A 19,177-nucleotide genomic window follows, 5' to 3' on the forward strand; every position below is an offset into this window, starting at 1 on the left:
AACATGACAACTCAAAATTTATGGGATGCAACAAAAGCAGTTCTAAGATGAAAGTTTATAGCAATACAATCCTACCTCAAGAAACAAGAAAAATATTGAATAGACAACCTAACTTTATACCTAAAGCAATTGGAAAAAGAAGAAGAAAAAAACCAAAATTAGTAGAAGGAAAAAAATCATAAAGATCTGAGCAGAAATAAATGGAAAAGAAATGAAAGAAACAATATTGAAGATTAATAAAATTAAAAGCTGGTTCTTTGAGAAGATAAACAAAATTGACAACCCCTTAGCCAGACTCATCAAGGAAAAAAGAGAGAAGAATCAAATCAACAAAACTGGAAATGGAAAAGGAGAGGTTACAACAGACACTGTAGAAATACAAAGGATTATAAGAGACTATTATGAACGCTATATGGCAATAAAATAGATAACCTGGAAGAAATGGACAGATTCTTAGAAAAATTCAATCTTCTAAGACTGAACCAGGAAGAAATAGAAATTATAAACAACCCAAATACAAGCACTGAAATTGAAGGTGTGATCAAAAATCTCCCAAAATACAAAAGCCCAGAACCTGACGGTTTCACGGGAGAATTCTATCAAACATTTAGAGAAGAGCTAATGCCTATCCTTCTAAAACTCTCAAAAAATTTCGGAGGAAGGAACACTTCCAAACTCGTTCTACATGGCCACCATCACCCTAATACTGAAACTAGACAAAGACAACACAGAAAAACAAAACTATAAGCCAATGTCACTGCTGATCATAGATGCAAAAATCTTCAACAAAATTTTAACAAACAGAATTCAGCAACACATCAAACAGCTCATACACCGTGATCAAGTTAGGTTTATTCCAGGGATGGAAGGATTCTTCAATATATGGAAAACAATCAGGGTGATACACCATATTAACAAATTGAAAGATAAAAACCATACGGTAATCTCAATAGATGCAGAAAAAAACTTTGACAAAATTCAGCACCTGTCTATGATTAAAACTCTTCAAAAAATGGGCACAGAAGGAACCTACCTCAACATAGTAAAGGCCATATATGATAAGCTTACAGCAAATATTATTCTCAATGGTGAAAAACTGAAAGCATTCCCCCTAAGATCCCTGATTCTAAGATGCCCAAGACAAGGGTGTCCACTTCCTCAACTATTATTCAGCATAGTTCTGGAAGTCCTACCTACAGTAATCAGAGAAGAAAAAGAAATAAAAGGAATCCAGATCAGAAAAGAAGTACAGCTCTCACTGTTTGCAGATGACATGATACTGTACATAGAAAACCCTAAAGATATCAGAAAATTACTAGAGCTAAGGCTATACTTTTTCCAGTAATCATGTATGGATGTGAGAGTTGGAATATAAAGAAAGCTAAGCGCTGAAGAATTGATGCTTTTGAACTGTGGTATTGGAGAAGATTCTTGAGAGTCCCTTGGACTGCAAGGAGATCCAACCAGTCCATCCTAAAGGAGATCAGTCCTCAGTGTTCATTGGAAAGACTGATGTTGAAGCTGAAACTCCAATACTTTGGCCACCTGATGCAAAGAGCTGACTCATTTGAAAAGACTCTGATGCTGGGAAAGATTGAGGGCAGGAGGATAAGGGGATGACAAGAGTATGAGATGGTTGGATGGGATCACCAACTCAATGGACATGAGTTTGGGTAAACTCCAGGAGTTGGTGATGGACAGGGAGGCCTGATGTGCTGCAGTTCATGGAGTCACAAAGAGTCGGACGTGACTGAGTGACTGAACTGAACTGAAGTGAATCAGTGAATTTAGCAAAGTTGCAGGATACAAAATCAATACACAGAAATCACTTGCATTTCTATATACTAGCAATGAAAACTCTGAAAGAGCAATTATGGAATCAATCCTATTCATGATTGCAACAAAAAAAAATTAAATATCTAGGAATAAATTTACCTAAGGAGATGAAAGAACTGTACACAGAAAATTATAAGACACTAATAAAAGAAATCAAAGATGACATAAACAGATGGAGAGATATTCCATGTTCCTGGGTAGGAAGAATCAATATTGTGAAAATGACTGTATTACCAAATGCAATCTACAGATTTAGTACAATCCTTATCAAATTACCAATGGCATTTTTCACAGAACTAGAACAAAAATTTCAGAATTCATATGGAAACACAAAAGACCCCGAATAGCCAAAGCAGTGAGAAAGAAGAATGGAGCTGGAGGAATCAAGCTTCCTGACTTCAGGTTATACTACAAAGCTATAGTCATCAAGACAGTATGGTACTAATGAAACAAGATAGAAAGTCCAGAAGTAAACCCATGCACCTATGGGTACCTTATTTTTTACAAAGGAGGCAAGAATATACAATGGGGCAAAGACAGCTTCTTCAATAAATGGTGCTGGGAAAACTGGACAGCTACATGTAAACGAATGAAATTAGAATACTTCCTAATACCATATACAAAGATAAACTCAAAATGGATGAAAGACCTAAATGTAAGATCAGAAACTCTAAGACTCTTAGAGGAAAACATAGGCAGAACACTCAGTGACATAAATCAAAGCAAGATCCTCTATGACCCATCTCCTAGAGTAATGGAAATTAAAAAAAAAAGTAAACAAGTGGGACCTGATTAAACTTAAAAGCTTTTTCACAGCAAAGGAAACTATAAGCAAGGTGAAAACACAACCTTCAGAATGGGAGAAAATAATAGCAAATGAAACAACTGATAAAGGATTAATTTCCAAAATATACAAGCAACTCATACAACTGAATACCAGAAAAACAAACAACCCAATTAAAAAGTGGGAAAAAGACCTAAACATTCATTTCTCCAAAGAAGACATATAGGTGGTTAACAAACATATGAAAAGATGCTCAACATTGCTCATTATTAGAGAAATGCAAATCAAAACTACAATGAAATACCACCTCACACCAGTCAGAATAGCCCCCTCAAAAAGTCTAGAAACAATAAATGCTGGAAAGGGTGTGGAGAAAAGGGAACACTCTTGCACTGTTACAGCCACTATGGAAGATGGTATGGAAATTCCTTAAAAAACTAGGAATAAAAGCACCATATGACCCAGCAATCCTACTCCTAGTCATATACCCTGAGGAATCGAAAATTGGAAGAGACACATATATCCCATTGTTCACTGCAGCACTATTTACAATAGCTAGAACATGGAAGCAACCTAGATGTCCATCGACAGATGAATGGATAAAGAAGTTGTGGTATATACACACAATGGAATATTACTCAGCCATAAAAAGGAACACATTTGAGTCAGTTCTAATGAGGTAGATGAACCTAGAACCTATTATACAGAGTGAAGAGAGTCAGAAAGAGAAAGATAAATACCATAATCTAACACATATATACAAAATCTAGAAAAATGGTACTGAAGAATTTATTTACAGGGCAACAATGGAGAAACAGACATACAGAATAGACTTATGGACATGGGGAGAGGGGAGGAGAGGGTGAGATGTATGGAAAGAGTAACATAGAAACTTACATTACCATATGTAAAGTAGATAGCCAATGGGAATTTGCTGTATGGTTCAGAAAACTCAAACAGGGGCTCTGTATCAACCTAGAGGGGTGGGATGGGGAAGAAGATGGGAGGTAGTTTCAAAAGGGAGGGGATATATGTATATTTTTTGGGCTTCCTGGTGGCTCAGAGGTTAAAGTGTCTGCCTGCAATGCAGGAGACCTGGGTTCGATCCCTGGGTCAGAAAGATCCCCTGGAGAAGGAAATGGCAACCCACTCCAGTATTCTTGCCTGGAGAATCCCATGGATGGAGGAGCCTGGTGGGCTACAGTCCACGGGGTCACAAAGAGTCGGACATGACTGAGCAACTTCACTTTCACTGTCATGGCTGATTCATGTTGAGGTTTGACAGAAAACAGCAAAATTCTGTAAAGCAATTATCCTTCAATAAAAAAATTAATTAATTTAAAAAAATGCTGAGCATGGGCAGATGACTTAAAATTGGATAATTTGATATGATGCACTGCTTTACAATAGGCAAAATATAATACTGGAATTTTAAAATACTATGTCATAGCTTACCAAGATACTTAAGCCAAGTAAAAAATAAGTATGCAATCTGTGTGCTGAATATTATTTCAATTTATAAATAAATACACAAGGTGGGACCAGTGGTAAAGAACCTGCCTGCCAATGCAGGAGACGCAGGTTCAATTTCTTGATTGGGAAGGACCCCTGGAAGAGGGCATGGCAACCCATTCCAGTATTCTTGCCTGGACAATGCCATGGACAGAAGAGCCTCACAGGCTTTAGTCCATAAGGTGACCAAGAGTCAGACGCGACTAAAGTGACTTAGCACGAATGCACACACAGTTGGAAAGGAAAATTACGAAAGTGTGAAATAAATTACATATTTTGTGAAAAGAAGATAAACTTCAGCAACAAAAAATTCTTCTCTGCCCTTTGCACTCCTCTCTCCTCACTGTGAGTTATGTGTCTGTATGACGCATGGATCAGACCTCCCCCATCAGAGGGAAGACCTGCTCAACCATAAAAAGCAACATTCTCCCAGCATCAGTAAGACAGTTCCTTAAAAGAGAGCATTCTATCTTGACCTTGTTAGGGGTTCCATGACCCAGCACGATGATGCTTAGATATGGATTATGTACACTGTCAATAAATATGTCATTTGATGTACAGCCTTCTTTCTAAAAACTTCCACAACTATACCTAGACCTCTAATGGACAGAACAGTTCTCAGAACTTTCTGAGATGCTCTTCCTTGAAGGTATTAATCCTCACATTTAAATCGAATAAAATTTTCCATTTCTTTATTAGGTCAACTGACTAATATTTCACTGACAAAGGAAAATGCACCAAAGTTAAGTATTACTAAATGGATTAATCACAGGTTAGCTTCATTTTCTAAACTTTCCCTTTTATTTTCTAAATTTTCTGTAGCTTTTACATCTATTATTTTAATTATTGGGGAAGACAAGAATCAATGCTTTCAAGCCTTCACTATTTCATAAAATATTTTTTAATAAAGGAAAGGCAAGTTTTTGAAGTGGAAGACAGTTTTTTTAAGCACCTCTACCAAGTACAGAAATCCTCTTCACAGCCCTAGAAGCAAGATGTTCTGGTAGAATGCACGTGTACAGCTCACAGTCAATATTCTTCAACAAATGGATACTCAGGGTGACCAACACCCCTGAAAGAGAAAGAGGAGTGTTAATTTATTAAATCTGTCATGTTTTCATAGAGAGCTTGGCTCTGTGTTGCAGTCAGGATGGGTTGACACTCTGAATCTACAAACACGTCCCTCCTTCTCCCCCAACAAGCACACATGCAGATGCCTGCTCCACGTGTACACTGGACCTGCAAGTCCAGTCCCAACATCCACATGTAATATTCCCTCCACAGTGACAGGTAATTTGACCCAGGTTACAGTTTATAAAAGGGCCCAAGAATTATGGCTAGGGGCATCCCTGGTGGCTCAGTGGATAAGAATCTGCCTGCCAATCCAGGAGACATGGGTTTGATCCCTGGTCCAGGAAGATCCCATATGCCATGGAATAACTAAGCCCATGCGTCACCACTACTGAGCCTGTGTTCTAGAGCCTGGGGACCACAGCTCCTGAAGCCTGTGCACCCTGGAGCCTGTGCTCCACAACAAAAGAAGCCACTGCAATGAGAAGCCCATGAAGCGCAACTACAGAGTAGCCTCTACTTGCCTCAGCTAGACAAAAAAGCCCATGCAGCAACAAAGATCCAGCACAGCCAAAAATAAATAACTTTTTAAAAAAATGTTTAATAGTAAGGAAAGTTTTTATAAAATGAACGACCGCTAAAGGTGGAGGTCATTTCAGCCATAGGTAAAACATAGGACCCTAGATGATGAAAAGGAAAACCCTTAAGGAATTGGTTGATCTTTTTCACACAACATTCAGAAAATAACTACTGAAGCCAGGACACAGGGTGCCCCTGGTGAGGAGCTTCTAATATAATGAAGAGATACCACATTCATCTGAGTGATCATAATTAGAGAATAAATTATTGTATAATTTATGAGAATGCTTATTGTTCATAATTAGCATTACCATTGTCTTCTGCTTCTTATATTCTCATTTTTCTTTCTAAATTTGTCCTTTTCAATTCAATTCACTAAAGAGTGTATTCTGAGCAATTCCATATCAAAAGAACCATGCTGTTGACCTAAACCCACAAATATGAGCAAATCTAGGCATTCACAGCTTAATGAAGGAGCACATAGAAATATACTTCAAAGGCTGAGAACAGAAAAGGATCCATCTTTTTTCATTTATCAAGATACAGCTTTACAAACAAGAGAGTTTTGAGATCTTTCATTTAAAACTAAATGTTTGTTTTATCACTAAATTGTATTTTCTTCTCTTTAAACTCCCTTTCAACTTCTTTGTGTTTGATTAGCCTTCTGTCTCTTCAGTCCTGACAACCACATGCAGTAATTAGGCAGTTGAAATTCCATGGTACTGACTAAGTCAAAGTCAAGGAGGTAGAGGCTCCCTATGGGATGGAGCCCTGGTGGACAAATGCTACACTGGGGTGCGTCTGGACTCAAAAAACCAGAGAGACCAGACGATCTTACCTGAGTGTGTCCTGCCAAGGACACAGCCATGACTCACTGGAGGGTCAGTTAAGCTCATGATCTACTTGTGATTCATTTGGTGATATTATAAGGATGAAGAAATGGAAATTGGAACAGGGTAAAAAGGCCAATGAAGAGCTAAATTTGAAAGAAATTAGTGATGGCTTGGTAAAGAAATGCCCACTAGGGAGAAAAGCGACTAGACTCTTGGCTGGGGGGTGGTGGGGGGGTTGAAGCAGGCCCACTGTGACCTCTCAGTACCCATGCACAGTGGCCTTTGTAGGTCCCTCCTCCATAAAAACATAAGCATGGCATTTTACAATTGCATTAGGATAAACATGAACATGCAAAAGGATGGATTCATTATTACATAGTAATCATTAATATAATCATTTCCCCCTGATGCATAAAAAGAATTGAAGATGAAATATTTTCATAAGTCCTTAAAAGAATAGTGGGCTGAAAGCACTGTGCTGTCTGTGTCCACAGGGTGCCTGGGCCCTGAGAGGAGGTGCACCAGACACAGGGATGAGTGGTACAAAGTAGTGAATTCACCTCCATGTCATCTCTGGGCTGGCCTGGGCCCCAGTTACATTTCTGTTGGTCAGAGATGGAGCCTTGGAGGAAACCTCTGGTCTGAGGTCTGCAGGAAGCCCCTGGTTTACTCCTATGCTGGAAATTAGGACCGTCTCCCTCAAACTAAGCTTTGACAAAACTTAGTTCCCTGTTGACCTGCCTGCTACAGAAAACTGTGTGAAATGTCTGCAAGTCACTTACAGTAATAGCTCATTATATCTCATATTGCTGTTGAGGCCATCGATTGCTTTCATATCTTCTGGAGTCAGTTCAAAGTCAAACACCTGGAAGGAAGGAAGAATCGCATTAACCTCTCCCCACAAGGAGCCAGCCTTCCCCTGGAGACCGGAGGACTTTCCAACTGGATGGGGACAAGAAGAGGGGACAGGAAAGCTGTATCTGTCCTCAGTTGGACAAAGAATGACTCTTGTGAAGGATATTCCTAGGAGCCCTCTGCCCACAGCCCCTCTCATCACCTGTATGTTCTCTTTGATCCGCTTCTTGTTGTAACTCTTGGCCAGAACCACAACCCCACGTTGTATCTGGTAGCGAAGGGCAACCAGAGCTGGGGTTTGCCTGTGCTTTTTGGCAATGGCAGAGAGAACTGGGTCCTCCAAGAGAAAGGGGAGGTTTGGGTTCACCCTAGAAGGAAATTCAGAAATGCCGAGGAGCTGAGACTTATTTGTGAGGCAACTTCCCAAACAGACCAAGTAGGTCCACTCTAGACCAGTGCTTCTCAAAGTGTGGTCCATGGACCAACAGCATCAGCATCACTTGGGATCTTGTTAGAAATACAAATTCCATGGCTGAGCTGAAGACCAATTGAATCAGAACCACAACTGTGTCACCTCCCATTCTGTGTTTACAAAGCTATACAGGTGATTCGGATGCATTTTTGAGTTGAAGCCAGTGCTGCCAAACAGGTGGATTTTATTTCTTTTTTACTTTTTTTCTTCTTTAACCACCATGAATAGAAAAAGAGAAAGAAAAGACTAGGATTTTTTTTTTTTTACTTTTCACTTTTCTAGGATATTGATCAAAATTGAATAGTCTCAAAATGAGAGCTATTCATTTCACCATTAGTCTTCTATGGATCTTTTAGAAAAATGCTTCATATTTGAATTTTTTCCATCATGATAGATCTGGAAGTTGCATATTACTATCCCAATTTTAAACATATGGTAAGTGAGGCTAGAAATGCATATTTTTAGAAATGTGTTCATTAGTTAATAGATAAGTAAATCATGAAATATGCTTGTGTCTTTGGCCTCAAAGAGGGATTATATAGAGATTTTAATACAGACATTTGTTCCTGATGAATCTACATGACTAATACAATGTAGAAAAATTGTCTGGGAGCTGGGAAAATAAAAGAGAAGAATTCTTTCCATCCTTCCCCTTTCTCCCCTCTGCCTATGAGGGTTATCTGAGTACTGTACGATTTAAACTATTTCATCAAAAAACTCCCACTTGTCTTCAATAGGATTCAATACCATTCTTTTAGTCGTTGGGATCCCAGAGCACCATAGGCAACAAGAACAATATCATGTGACTTGCAGAAATCCAACAGTTTGCTCTGATTGAAATAAGGGTGACATTCCACCTGTAGAATGCCAACAAAGAAGAGTGTCAGATTATACTAAAAGGTAATATTAACAGGATAGAGGAAGATTAAAAGTTTAAAAGATGCTAAAGGAAAAACTGCAACCTATATGTAAACTGGAAATATCAATATCAAGAGAAAAATAGAGGAAAGTGTGTTTATATAGTTAATTTTATGATAGACATAGGTGGGAGAACCAATCCAAGACGGAGAAAATCACAAGGTGGGCTCTACATTTGAGTAAATGTTTCAGAGGAAATATTTCATCTAGTGTTAGCATCACCATGATCCTTTACCTTCACCCTCTTACCTGGATGATTTTCATCATCTCTAGTACATTTTCTGTACAGTGCTGCCTGCCTGTTTCTGTACTGTACTCATAAATGCCAAAACACCAAGGCTAAGGATTCAGTCATTCAAACCCCATACAACTCTGAAACCCATCTTATATGACTTTTCTTTGGTGGTGGTGGTTTAGTTACTAGGTCCTGTCCAACTCTTGCAATCCCCATGAACTGTAGCCCGCCAGGCTCCTCTGTCCATGGGATTTCCCAGGCAAGAATACTGGAGTGAGTTGCCTTTTCCTCATCCAGGGGATCTTCCTGACCCAGGGATGGAGCCTGCTTCTCCTTCAGTGCAGACAGAGTCTTTACTGATGATCCACTTGGGAAACTCATATGTTCACTGTCTTTCTTCCTGTACACAGTTCCCTCTGAGCACTTTCACATCAACTTCTGGTCATGCTTTCAGCTCAGGGAAACACCTCCTTTCTTTAGTTCTGCATGTCTAGTCTAACCCATTTCACCTCCATTACCTTTCCTCAGTCCCCACCACAATTTAACAGAAAAGTCTCCCACATTTTCTACCCAGACATTATCAAACACAGATACCATTGTGAGTCCTGTTCTCTAGAATCTTCTGTTCACAGAAGAGGGGAGGACAGACAGGCGCCAGGGCAAGAAGGAGGTTCTGAAGAGCAGGAGGGAGAGGAGCCGAGCTGCTTACCTGGTTGCAGACGGGCTTGTACTTAAGCCCCGGCTTGTTCAGGATCTTCTCCAGCTGCTTGTGGTTGAAGTTGGACACCCCGATGGACTTGGTCAGCCCTGCGTCCTTACACTTCTCCAGGGCCTGGGAGGGAGGGGTGGTGAAGTCATGAACAGTAACTTGGAATGAGCAATAGAACAAGAATAAAAGCTGAAAAACAATCTGTAAAAAATGTCTCCTGTCAAGAATTAGCATTGATTATAAGGAAGGAAAAAGGGGAAGAAGGTCATGATACATGAAGAATTACCATCTCCTCTTAAGAAAAACCTCAGGGAAGACGTCATGTGGAAGGAAATAGAAGTCTGTCTTACTGGCCAAAATTCTCCTCCTCCATTCCTTTCTGTGAACATTTCAGCAATGGTTTCCTCCCCCACAACCCTAGCATCACAACCCTTAGATTCATGAACTGCTGAGTGTGATGGTCCACAGCCCATTCTCACAAGTGGAAGAGATGAAGGAGGTTCCCCCTCTCCTGGCTCCTCCCCTGGTTCTCTCCTCCCCAGACTCACCTCCCATGTGCGACAGAGATCCACTGAGTCAAATATTGGTTTTCCATTTTCATCTGTTGGGAAAAGTGTCTCCCCTGGCTGAAATGGAAGCAGTCATTTTAGAGATGTCACAAAGTAATTTCCCCACATTTAGCCAGCCTGCCAGGCACCAGGGATTAAACCATCATGAGGTAGGTTTATAACTTTCTAGATACTAATATTTGCAATGATTGCATATGGAGTTGTAAGCAATGTCTTTAGAGGGAGGCTTATTCTAATCTCTTACACATACTATCTGTTGTAATAAATAAAATTTTTGTAGATCTTAATGGGATGCATATTGGCTTATGTGAATTTTGTTTGTTTCCTGTAATTGTCTCTTTTGAAATGCCTCTTTTGAGCTAGGGATGGCAGTAAGCTACATGGCTTTATTTCCAGAATAAAAATTGCAACCTTGACCTGGGCTAGATAATCAGACTTCCTTTTCCCTCTGAGCATCTGATATCCTAGGGCAGGTATGTGAACTAGAAAGGCTCTCCTTAAGTTGATATGGAATGTGGACGATCCAGACATGCTTTCAAATGTTCATGACCATGAGCTTTGAGCTGTCCCAAGGCCATATTTGCCACCAATGGAAAATGTTCAGTAAAAGTAAAGCAAACCTAGAGGATTGGCTTGATAAAGATTTTTTTTTTTTTAAAGACATTTCTGAAGAGTACTGCAAATCCTTAGATCTCCATGGTTGGGACCTGCCATCTTCATAGTCCTCCAAGCTATTTTGCATCAGATAGCTTGAGTAGATTTCTATAACTTAAAATCAAGAGTTCTACATGATACAGTTCTTAGTGGTTGAGTGCAGTCTACAAACATCGTGAAAACAGACATCAGTGTAGGCAAAGCTTCCCAAGTCCCTATAAAGGCTGGGAGGTTTAGACCTACACAGAAAGAGCACCAAATCTGCTCAACTTGAAAGAGCAGATAAATTCATCATGTTCAATGTAAGGCAGTGTCATGCTCACCACGGCTGCACCAAACTCTGGATTCATGAAATCCCCAGAGGCTCAGGAGTCATAATCTTGACTGTGTGTTGAACTTGCCTATTTTATTTTCACAAGTTTTTGAGTCAGATTATTTAACTCCTTTCTCTGGGAAGCAGGTAACGTATTCAAAGAAACTCAGTAAAAAGATGACCACAAATGATTATTTGGGAGGATTCTGCCATAGTGAGGGCTTCCCTACAACCTACTAAGAAAAATCTTGTCAACCATCCATGCAAGTTTATAAGCATTCTGAGGCAAGAAAAAATATATATGTGATTGATTTTAAAAATAGATTGCCAACCTTCAGAGCCACTGGAAAATGAATAATATAGAGATCGACATAGTCCAGTTGAAGATTATTCAGTGACTTTTCCAAGGCTGGTCGGACCAATTCTGGACGAAGGGAAGTGGACCAAAGCTGCAGAGGTTAAACAATAGAAGCTGTGTTAAATTAATTCTTTAGGTAATTTGGTGGGGGGCATGGGGGGCCCTAAATGTGAGGCTGAAGAGATCTTAGTTCCCTAGTTAGGGATGGAACCCAGGCTCATGGCAATAATACATTGAGTCCCAACCACTGGACCCCCAGGGAATTTCAATACTTCAGGTAATTTTTTTTTATGCTTTCATCTAATATTTAGACATTTGGGGGCTTCCCTGGTAGCTGAGACAGTAAAGAATCTGCCTGCAATGCAGGAGACCCAGGTTTGATCCCTGGGTAGGGAAGATCCCTTGGAGAAGGGAATGGCAACCCACTCCAGTATTCTTGCCTGGAGAATTACATGGACAGAGGAAACTGGAAGGCTATAGCCCATGGGGTCACAAAGAGATGGACACAACTGATTGATTATGTCTAACACTTTAGACATTTTTACTGATTAAAACAAATAACCTCAAGAAAGATGTTCATTTCCCTTTTGAGGTCCTTTTTGATCTAGCTTACCCATGTAAGCTTTATTATTTGCTTAAATTATCATCAGTTGAATCAGACAGATTCTTACATCAATCACAATGGAGTGAAATGAAGCAAGAGATAAAAAGAATTATTGAAAAATTACCATGTTCATCATCTGATTATGTTTGATAGAATGTGAAACCTGCTCACAAACTTGCTCTAACTGGGTCAAACAATCAGATCTCTCAAAATTAATTAATATCTTGCTGTTTACATAACTGTATATGTTATATACAGAAGACCTTGAACATATTAACATGGGTGGAAGATAAGTAAAGACATTTCGGCTAGATCTTGTGTGATACACAAAGTGCCTGTCCTAATGCTCTCATACTGACAGATCTAAGAACTGATTCAGAATGAGAAGAAATTCTAGAAAGTCTACCAGGTGATAAGGAAAGCTATAATCTGACAACTGTTCAGTCTGATTCATTCGCCCATACTAAATCACATTGCTCTGGTATAGGCGCAGAGAAGCAAGTGACTAATTTAAAATTAAAATTTGAACACACCGATGATGAGAAGGGTATAATCACATTCTTTATTTGGTGGGAGAGTATGGTTTGGTGGAGAAGGATATTAGATTTAATATATAAATATGTGTGAAAAAAGTTGTAGCAATAAGCACCATTGACCAAACAACTACTGATCCTATTACCTGTCACCTGCACACAATCACTTACACACATGTGTACACACAAAACACACAGCACCTTTGAAGTGTAGAATATGTCTTCTCTCTTCACAGTGCCATCGGCAATCTTGCTTCGAATGGCCTGGCCAACCTGCTCTTCATTTTGGTACAAATGAGCACTGTCAATATGGCGGAACCCAGCCTCTATAGCAAATTTGGTGACTTCCAGAGCTTCACTCTTAGGAACCTACATAAGCAACAAAAGTACAAGTTAAATATCCACATGATTAAGATATTGCTAAGGCCCAGGTTGATCTTCCCAAGAACCCACTTTTTTGTGTGCCTTTGGTTAGTTCTGTATGTGTGGTGATGTAGCCATGACAGTTTCCCTGAACATTGTTGTTGCTCAGTCACCAAGTCGTGGCCAACTCTTTGAGACATCAGAGACTACAGCACATCAGACTTCCCTGTCTTTCACTATCTTCTGGAGTTTGCTCAAACTCATGTCCATTGGGTCAGTGATGTGGTCCAACCATCTCATCGTCTGTCATCTGCTTCATTCCTAGTAAGTAACTAAATGGACGTGCAGAAACATTTAATACCAGGCAATAAGTGGTTGATTGCTGGCATAAGAGGACCCCAAGACCACTTCAAGTTTCAGAAATTTGCTGGAATAAATCATAAGACTCAGTATAAGTTTGTAGTCATGGATATGATTTATACTGTGAGATGTTTGAAGCAAAATCAATAAAGGTGTAAGTTGCCTGGTAAAAGCATCAAGAAAGCAGGTGAAAGCTACTGAGACCTCTGTTTACCAGTGAAGCCACACAGAATACACTAAATAAAAACTCTATCTATTCAAGGTGTACAAAGCTATATTCTTATAAAAGATCCATTGTTGATGATCACCAAGACTCCTCTTATGACCAAGCACTGAAAATTATACTTTAATAAAAACATATTACAACACCCAAGGAAACATTGCAAAACCTTTCCTGTAAGACTGTAGCTTATCCCCTCAAATGACACTATGTTTTCCATTAGAAGAAGTTTCCAAGCAGAAACAGAAGTACAGGCACAGCTGGAGTGTCTTGCTTAGCACCAAACAGGCACCCCACAGTAGAAAAGAAATTGTCTCCCATTAGTTTTCAGTCACCTCATATTTGAGAACTTTTACCTCAAATATTTCTCTGGGTCATGTCTTTTCAGAAGGAGCAAAGAATTTTTGAACTAATTAAATACACAGAGAAACCCCACCATTGCAATCCCCCTCAAAGCAAAGCAGTTGACAGCGTTCTTGACAGCCGAGCCCCACCTCTTCTGCCAATCTGGGAAAGAGGCGGAAACTGGAGGGGAACCCAGAGTAATCTGCAGGTGAGCACAGCCTCAGATCCTGATGCAGAGTGAAGACTGAATGCTCTCTCCCCTTTCACAGGGCATGGTTCTAGCCTGGTTAGTGGAATCTCCCAGAGTCACACAGGAGCTCAGTGCTTGACAACCCAAGGCCCTTCCTCTCATGTTACATTCACTTACTATTTATATTTCAACCCACAGCCACTAATGTTACCTCTGGAGGTGCAAAGGTTCCAAATCCCAGGACAGGAATGAAGTGGCCATCATTAAGCTTCACTCTCTGGCCTTTGGGATCCATTGTTTGTTGCTCCACTGAGTAATCAGACTGATTTTTTTCTTTTGCCTTCAGAGGTTATAAATAACAGGAAGTTAACGCCCCAGCTGACTGTCCAATGTTAGCAGACACACTGTAGGAGGAGAAGGATTAAATGAGTCCCACAGGGTAAGAGGAGTATTTAGCCACTTGGCTTGTTTGTTTTTTCTTATCAGAATGTCTTAAGTTATATAATGATGAGATGTGCAGAACAATTATTGACCATATGTTACACAGAAACCTCCAAGGCCAGTCATTTCATTTTTCTAATTAAGAAGCCCACTCTTGATCAAACATCATTTGAAACAACTATTTTGTAGTACATACAAACACGCAAGTCACACAATTTGAAAGAATATTTAATAAGCATTTTTCAAAATGTAATCCCTTAATAAAGAATAAAAATATCAAATGAAAACAAACTGCCTTTTTACATTTCCCACCAGCAAAATTATTTTGCTTTATAGACCTGTACTGGTGGAAGTTTTAGTTGCTAAGTCCTGTCTGATTCTTTTACAACCCCATGGACTGTAGCTGGCAGGCTACTCTGTTCATGGAATTTCCCAGCAAGAATACTGGAGTGGGTTGCCATTTACTATACCACGGGAAATTCCTGACCCAGGGAATCTAACTCACTTCTCTTACAACTCCTGCATTGACAGGCAGATTCTTTAACACTGAGCCACCTGAGAAACCCTTACAGATCTGACAAGGGTAAAATCCTGAAAAGGATACCAAAGCCAGATATTTGGCAAGATGTTTATAGGAGACTAAATATTAATAATTATTGGTTACCATGTGCAGTGTGCAAACAGTCTCTGAGTGTTTATACCATGGACTTTGTTACATAATTTTTTAAAAAACACTCATAATGTAGCTGACAAATACTTACATAATTTACTATCCTGCTCAACATTATTCATAAAAGGAAAATCTATAAACAACTGAAACTGCAACAAAATTGAGAAGAGTAAGGGAAATCATGATGCACTAGTACAAGGGGATGTTGTGAAGGAAAATATAGTTTAACACACAGAGTGATGTCAGCAAAATAGTGAGGTAGGAGAAGTGAAGTCTCCCTTGGAGAAGGAAGTATGGAAACAGAAAGCAGCTGAAAATGTCATAGGCATTCTGGGGAACAGTCAAAGATCTACAGCTACAAAGTGAACATGCAACTAGGAAAGATCCAGAACTGCAGAAGGACATTTACGTGTGTTTTTATTCACATTCACCTCTTCTCTGACTTGTACGGTGGTGTCTTGATCTGTAAACGGCAGCAGCTCAGCACCCAGTTGTCTCCCTCAAAACAAACTGATGACAGAAATCCTTATGTGCAAAGTTCCCACCTACTTGGGGGCTGACTGAAGACTGGTGTCCCTTTCACTTAACTCTGAACTTAAACTGAAGAGCAGCGGGGGTATTTCCTTACAGCTACAGAGGGATTTCTATATGTGGGGACAGGGACAAGGAGTACGGTGGAGAAACAAGACTAGACCATGTTAAACACTGAGTATAACAGGTGTGGATTTGGGGGATAGTAAAGCATTCAAAAACAGTCATAAATTCCCCATAACCAGAGTCATCCATGGGTCAGCTATGTTGTTGATTCAGAAATGAACTCAGTTGCAGATGACACCACCCTTATGGCAGAAAGCAAAGAAGAACTAAAGATCCTCCTGATGAAAGTGAAAGAGGAGAGTGAAAAAGTTGACTTAAAGCTCAACATTCAGAAAACTAAGATCTTGGCATCCAGTCCCATCATTTCATGGCTAATAGATGGGGAAACAGTGAAAACAGTGGCAGGCTTTATTTTTTGGAGATCCAAAATTACTGCAGATAGTGACTGCAGCCATGAAATTAAAAAACACTTATTCCTTGGAAGGAAAGTTATGACCAACCTAGACAGCATATTAAAAAGCAGAGACATTGCTAGTCAAGGCTATGGTTTTTCCAGTAGTCATGTATGGATGTGAGAATTGGACTGTAAAGAAAACTGAGCACAGAAGAATTGATGCTTTTGAACTGTGGTATTGGAGAAGACTCTTGAGAGTTTCTTGAACTGCAAAGAGATCAAACCAGTCCATCCTAAAGGAAATCAGTCCTGAATATTCATTGGAAGGACTGATGTTGAAGCGGAAACTCCAATCCTTTGGCCACCTGATGCAAAGAACTGACTCATTGGAAAAGACCCTGATGCTGGGAAAGATTGAAGGTGGGAGGAGGTGACAACAGAAGATGAGATGGTTGGATGGCATCACTGACTCAATGGACATGAGTTTGAGCAAGCTCCAGGAGTTGGTGATGGACAGGCAGGCCTGGCATGCTGCAGTCCATGGGCTCACAAAGAGTTGGACACAACTGAGCAACTGAACTGAACTGAACTGCCATTAGTTTCCTGTTGGGCTGATCCCGGACCAGGCACATGCCATGCCACCTAGTAAAGGACAATCAGGATGTGGTAAAAATCTGAAAACAGTGGGTATGTTGTCCAAGTACCCAGTCATGAACATACAGAGGAAGAGAGAGAAAAGGCGTACAATAAAGAAAGGTGAAACAAGAAAGCTAAAAAAGAGAGACAGAGTGGAAAAAGAAAAAGAGAATGACATGAGCCATGGAACTGTTGTTGTTACTGTTTAGTTGGCTAAGTCAAAGCCCCTCTTTGTGACAGCATGGATGGTAGCCTGACAGGTTTCTCTGGCCATGGGATTCTCCAGGCAAGAATACTGGAGTGGGCTGCCATTTCCTTTTCCAGTGAATCTTCCTGGATCTGAGATCCAACCTGTATCTCCTGCACTGTCAGGCAGATTTTTTACCACTGCCATACCTGGGAAGCCTGATCCATGAGACGAAGAAAAGAAATCGGCACCAACTCTTCCTGAACAATCACAGGAGCCACACTTAGCTCACAGTGAGTGTCACAACTGTGCTGGGAGGAGCTCCAGGTGGGCAAGAGGACGCTGAGCTCAGCTACCCCAGGAGCACATCAGGGTCACATCTCCTAATAACACATGACAACAGCAGGAAGACTTGTCCACACCAGGGCTGTAAAATCCTCTTGTCCCCACAGAGCTGGGTGGGAAGGGAAGAGAAGCCGGCAGATGAGGACTGAACCCCGGGAGGGCCCCAGACAAGAGGGGTGACAGGGGCTCAGAGATCCTCCCTGGAGAGACCCGTGTACACCACACACTGGGCACTGCAGCCCTGGTACGACCCTGGGAGGTCATGACCCCGCAGCTGCTGTGAACCCAGGAGGACCCGCAGGAGGCCTGGGAACCTGACTCCTCTCCTGAGACACGCACCCGCTCCTGGTCCTGGAACAGGCTGAGAGGGTGGCCAGATGCTGCCCAGGACTCAGCCAGTTTACTGGGCAGCCCATGTGCCCCCCAGCCCACAAATGCCCCCTCAGCACCTCTGGATCCAGTTCACTCTCCCTGGGACAAGGGCCGCCTATGCTGGGCAGAGTGGGCAGTGAGGGGTACAGATCTGGCTCAGACCAGCAGGATGTCTGGATGGGCCAGGGTGGCCATCGGCTATCAGAGAGGGGCCTGAGGAGCAGTGTTCTGGAAATATCTTTCTCCATTTCCCTCTGAGTAAAGTCCTTTAAAAGCCTATGTGACAAGGACCCTCTGCCCCACTGGCTCTCTGACTTGTCTTCAGCTCCTGTCTCCCCACCTCACTAAACTCCACCCACATCAGCAGACTTGCTGGCCCTTAAATGTTCCATGAATACCCTTCCTTCCTGGAATGAGTGTTTTCTGTTCCAGAGAAATACAGGGAGCCACTGTCTCTATTTTCAAGGCTGTTTGGTACAAATGAAAAGTTGTGTGGGGTGAACGGTAGCTTGTGTCTCTGCCTAACAGAAGTACAGAAATGGGAAAGATTGTGCAGAATTTGGGAGAATGGCATTGAAATATGTATAATATCATATATGAAACGCCAGTCCAGGTTTGATGCACGATACTGGATGCTTGGGGCTGGTGCACTGGGATGACCCAGAGGGATGGTATGGGGAGGGAGGAGGGAGGAGGGTTCAGGATGGGGAACACATGTATACCTGTGGCGGATTCATTTCAATATTTGGCAAAACCAATACAATATTGTAAAGTTTAAAAATAAAATAAAATTTAAAAAAAGATTGTGCAGAATTATCTCAACAGACATTTACCCATTTCTAACAGTTAAATTCTCATGATTTCATTCACAGTCTCATTCTACATGAGACTAATGACTCAAGACATTTCTCATTTCAATTATTGACATTTGTTGATATAACAATGTCTTTCTAAAGAATGTTCAGTAAAGTTTTGTGGAATGACCACTGAATAAACTCAAAATATGTAAGGATTCATCAAAATGCTGAGCATGAGCAGACAAATAAGAAATTACAAAAATAACTAAGATGTGCTGCTTGCTATACAGGAAGCAAAATATAATACTGGATTTTTTAAAATCATATTTTTAGCTTACCAAGATACTTAGGCTATGTTTCAAAAGAAGTATACAACCTATAGATTGGAGTTTATATGTCTTTGTAAATGAACAAACACACATATT

At 40.6% G+C, this 19,177-nt stretch overlaps 1 protein-coding gene across 1 annotated transcript; it reads right to left on the minus strand.

Moving 5' to 3' along the window:
- Positions 1–5,015: 5,015 nt before the first annotated feature.
- On the minus strand, positions 5,016–14,723 carry LOC102272882 (dihydrodiol dehydrogenase 3). Its single transcript, XM_005901817.3, has 9 exons — positions 14,525–14,723; positions 13,037–13,204; positions 11,673–11,789; positions 10,353–10,430; positions 9,805–9,927; positions 8,690–8,799; positions 7,673–7,838; positions 7,398–7,480; positions 5,016–5,204 (listed from the first exon to the last, which is right to left on the minus strand). Exons 1-9 carry the CDS (start codon positions 14,606–14,608, stop codon positions 5,162–5,164), a joined length of 972 nt encoding a protein of 323 aa, XP_005901879.1. The 5' UTR covers positions 14,609–14,723; the 3' UTR covers positions 5,016–5,161.
- Between the last annotated feature and the right edge of the window lie 4,454 nt (positions 14,724–19,177).

Source organism: Bos mutus, unplaced genomic scaffold (assembly GCF_027580195.1).
Source record: "Bos mutus isolate GX-2022 unplaced genomic scaffold, NWIPB_WYAK_1.1 CTG310, whole genome shotgun sequence".
Taxonomy (NCBI): Eukaryota; Metazoa; Chordata; class Mammalia; order Artiodactyla; family Bovidae; genus Bos; species Bos mutus.

Bases quoted from the DNA above. Each gene is read 5' to 3' on its own strand.
- LOC102272882 (XM_005901817.3), bottom strand. From the start codon at position 14,608: ATGGATCCCAAAGGCCAGAGAGTGAAGCTTAATGATGGCCACTTCATT. The intron at 13,205-14,524 runs GTAACATTAGTG...TTGCTTATGTAG, and splicing joins GAACCTTTGCACCTCCAGAG to GTTCCTAAGAGTGAAGCTCT. The intron at 7,481-7,672 runs GTGATGAGAGGG...CCTTCCTTCCAG, and splicing joins GGATCAAAGAGAACATACAG to GTGTTTGACTTTGAACTGAC.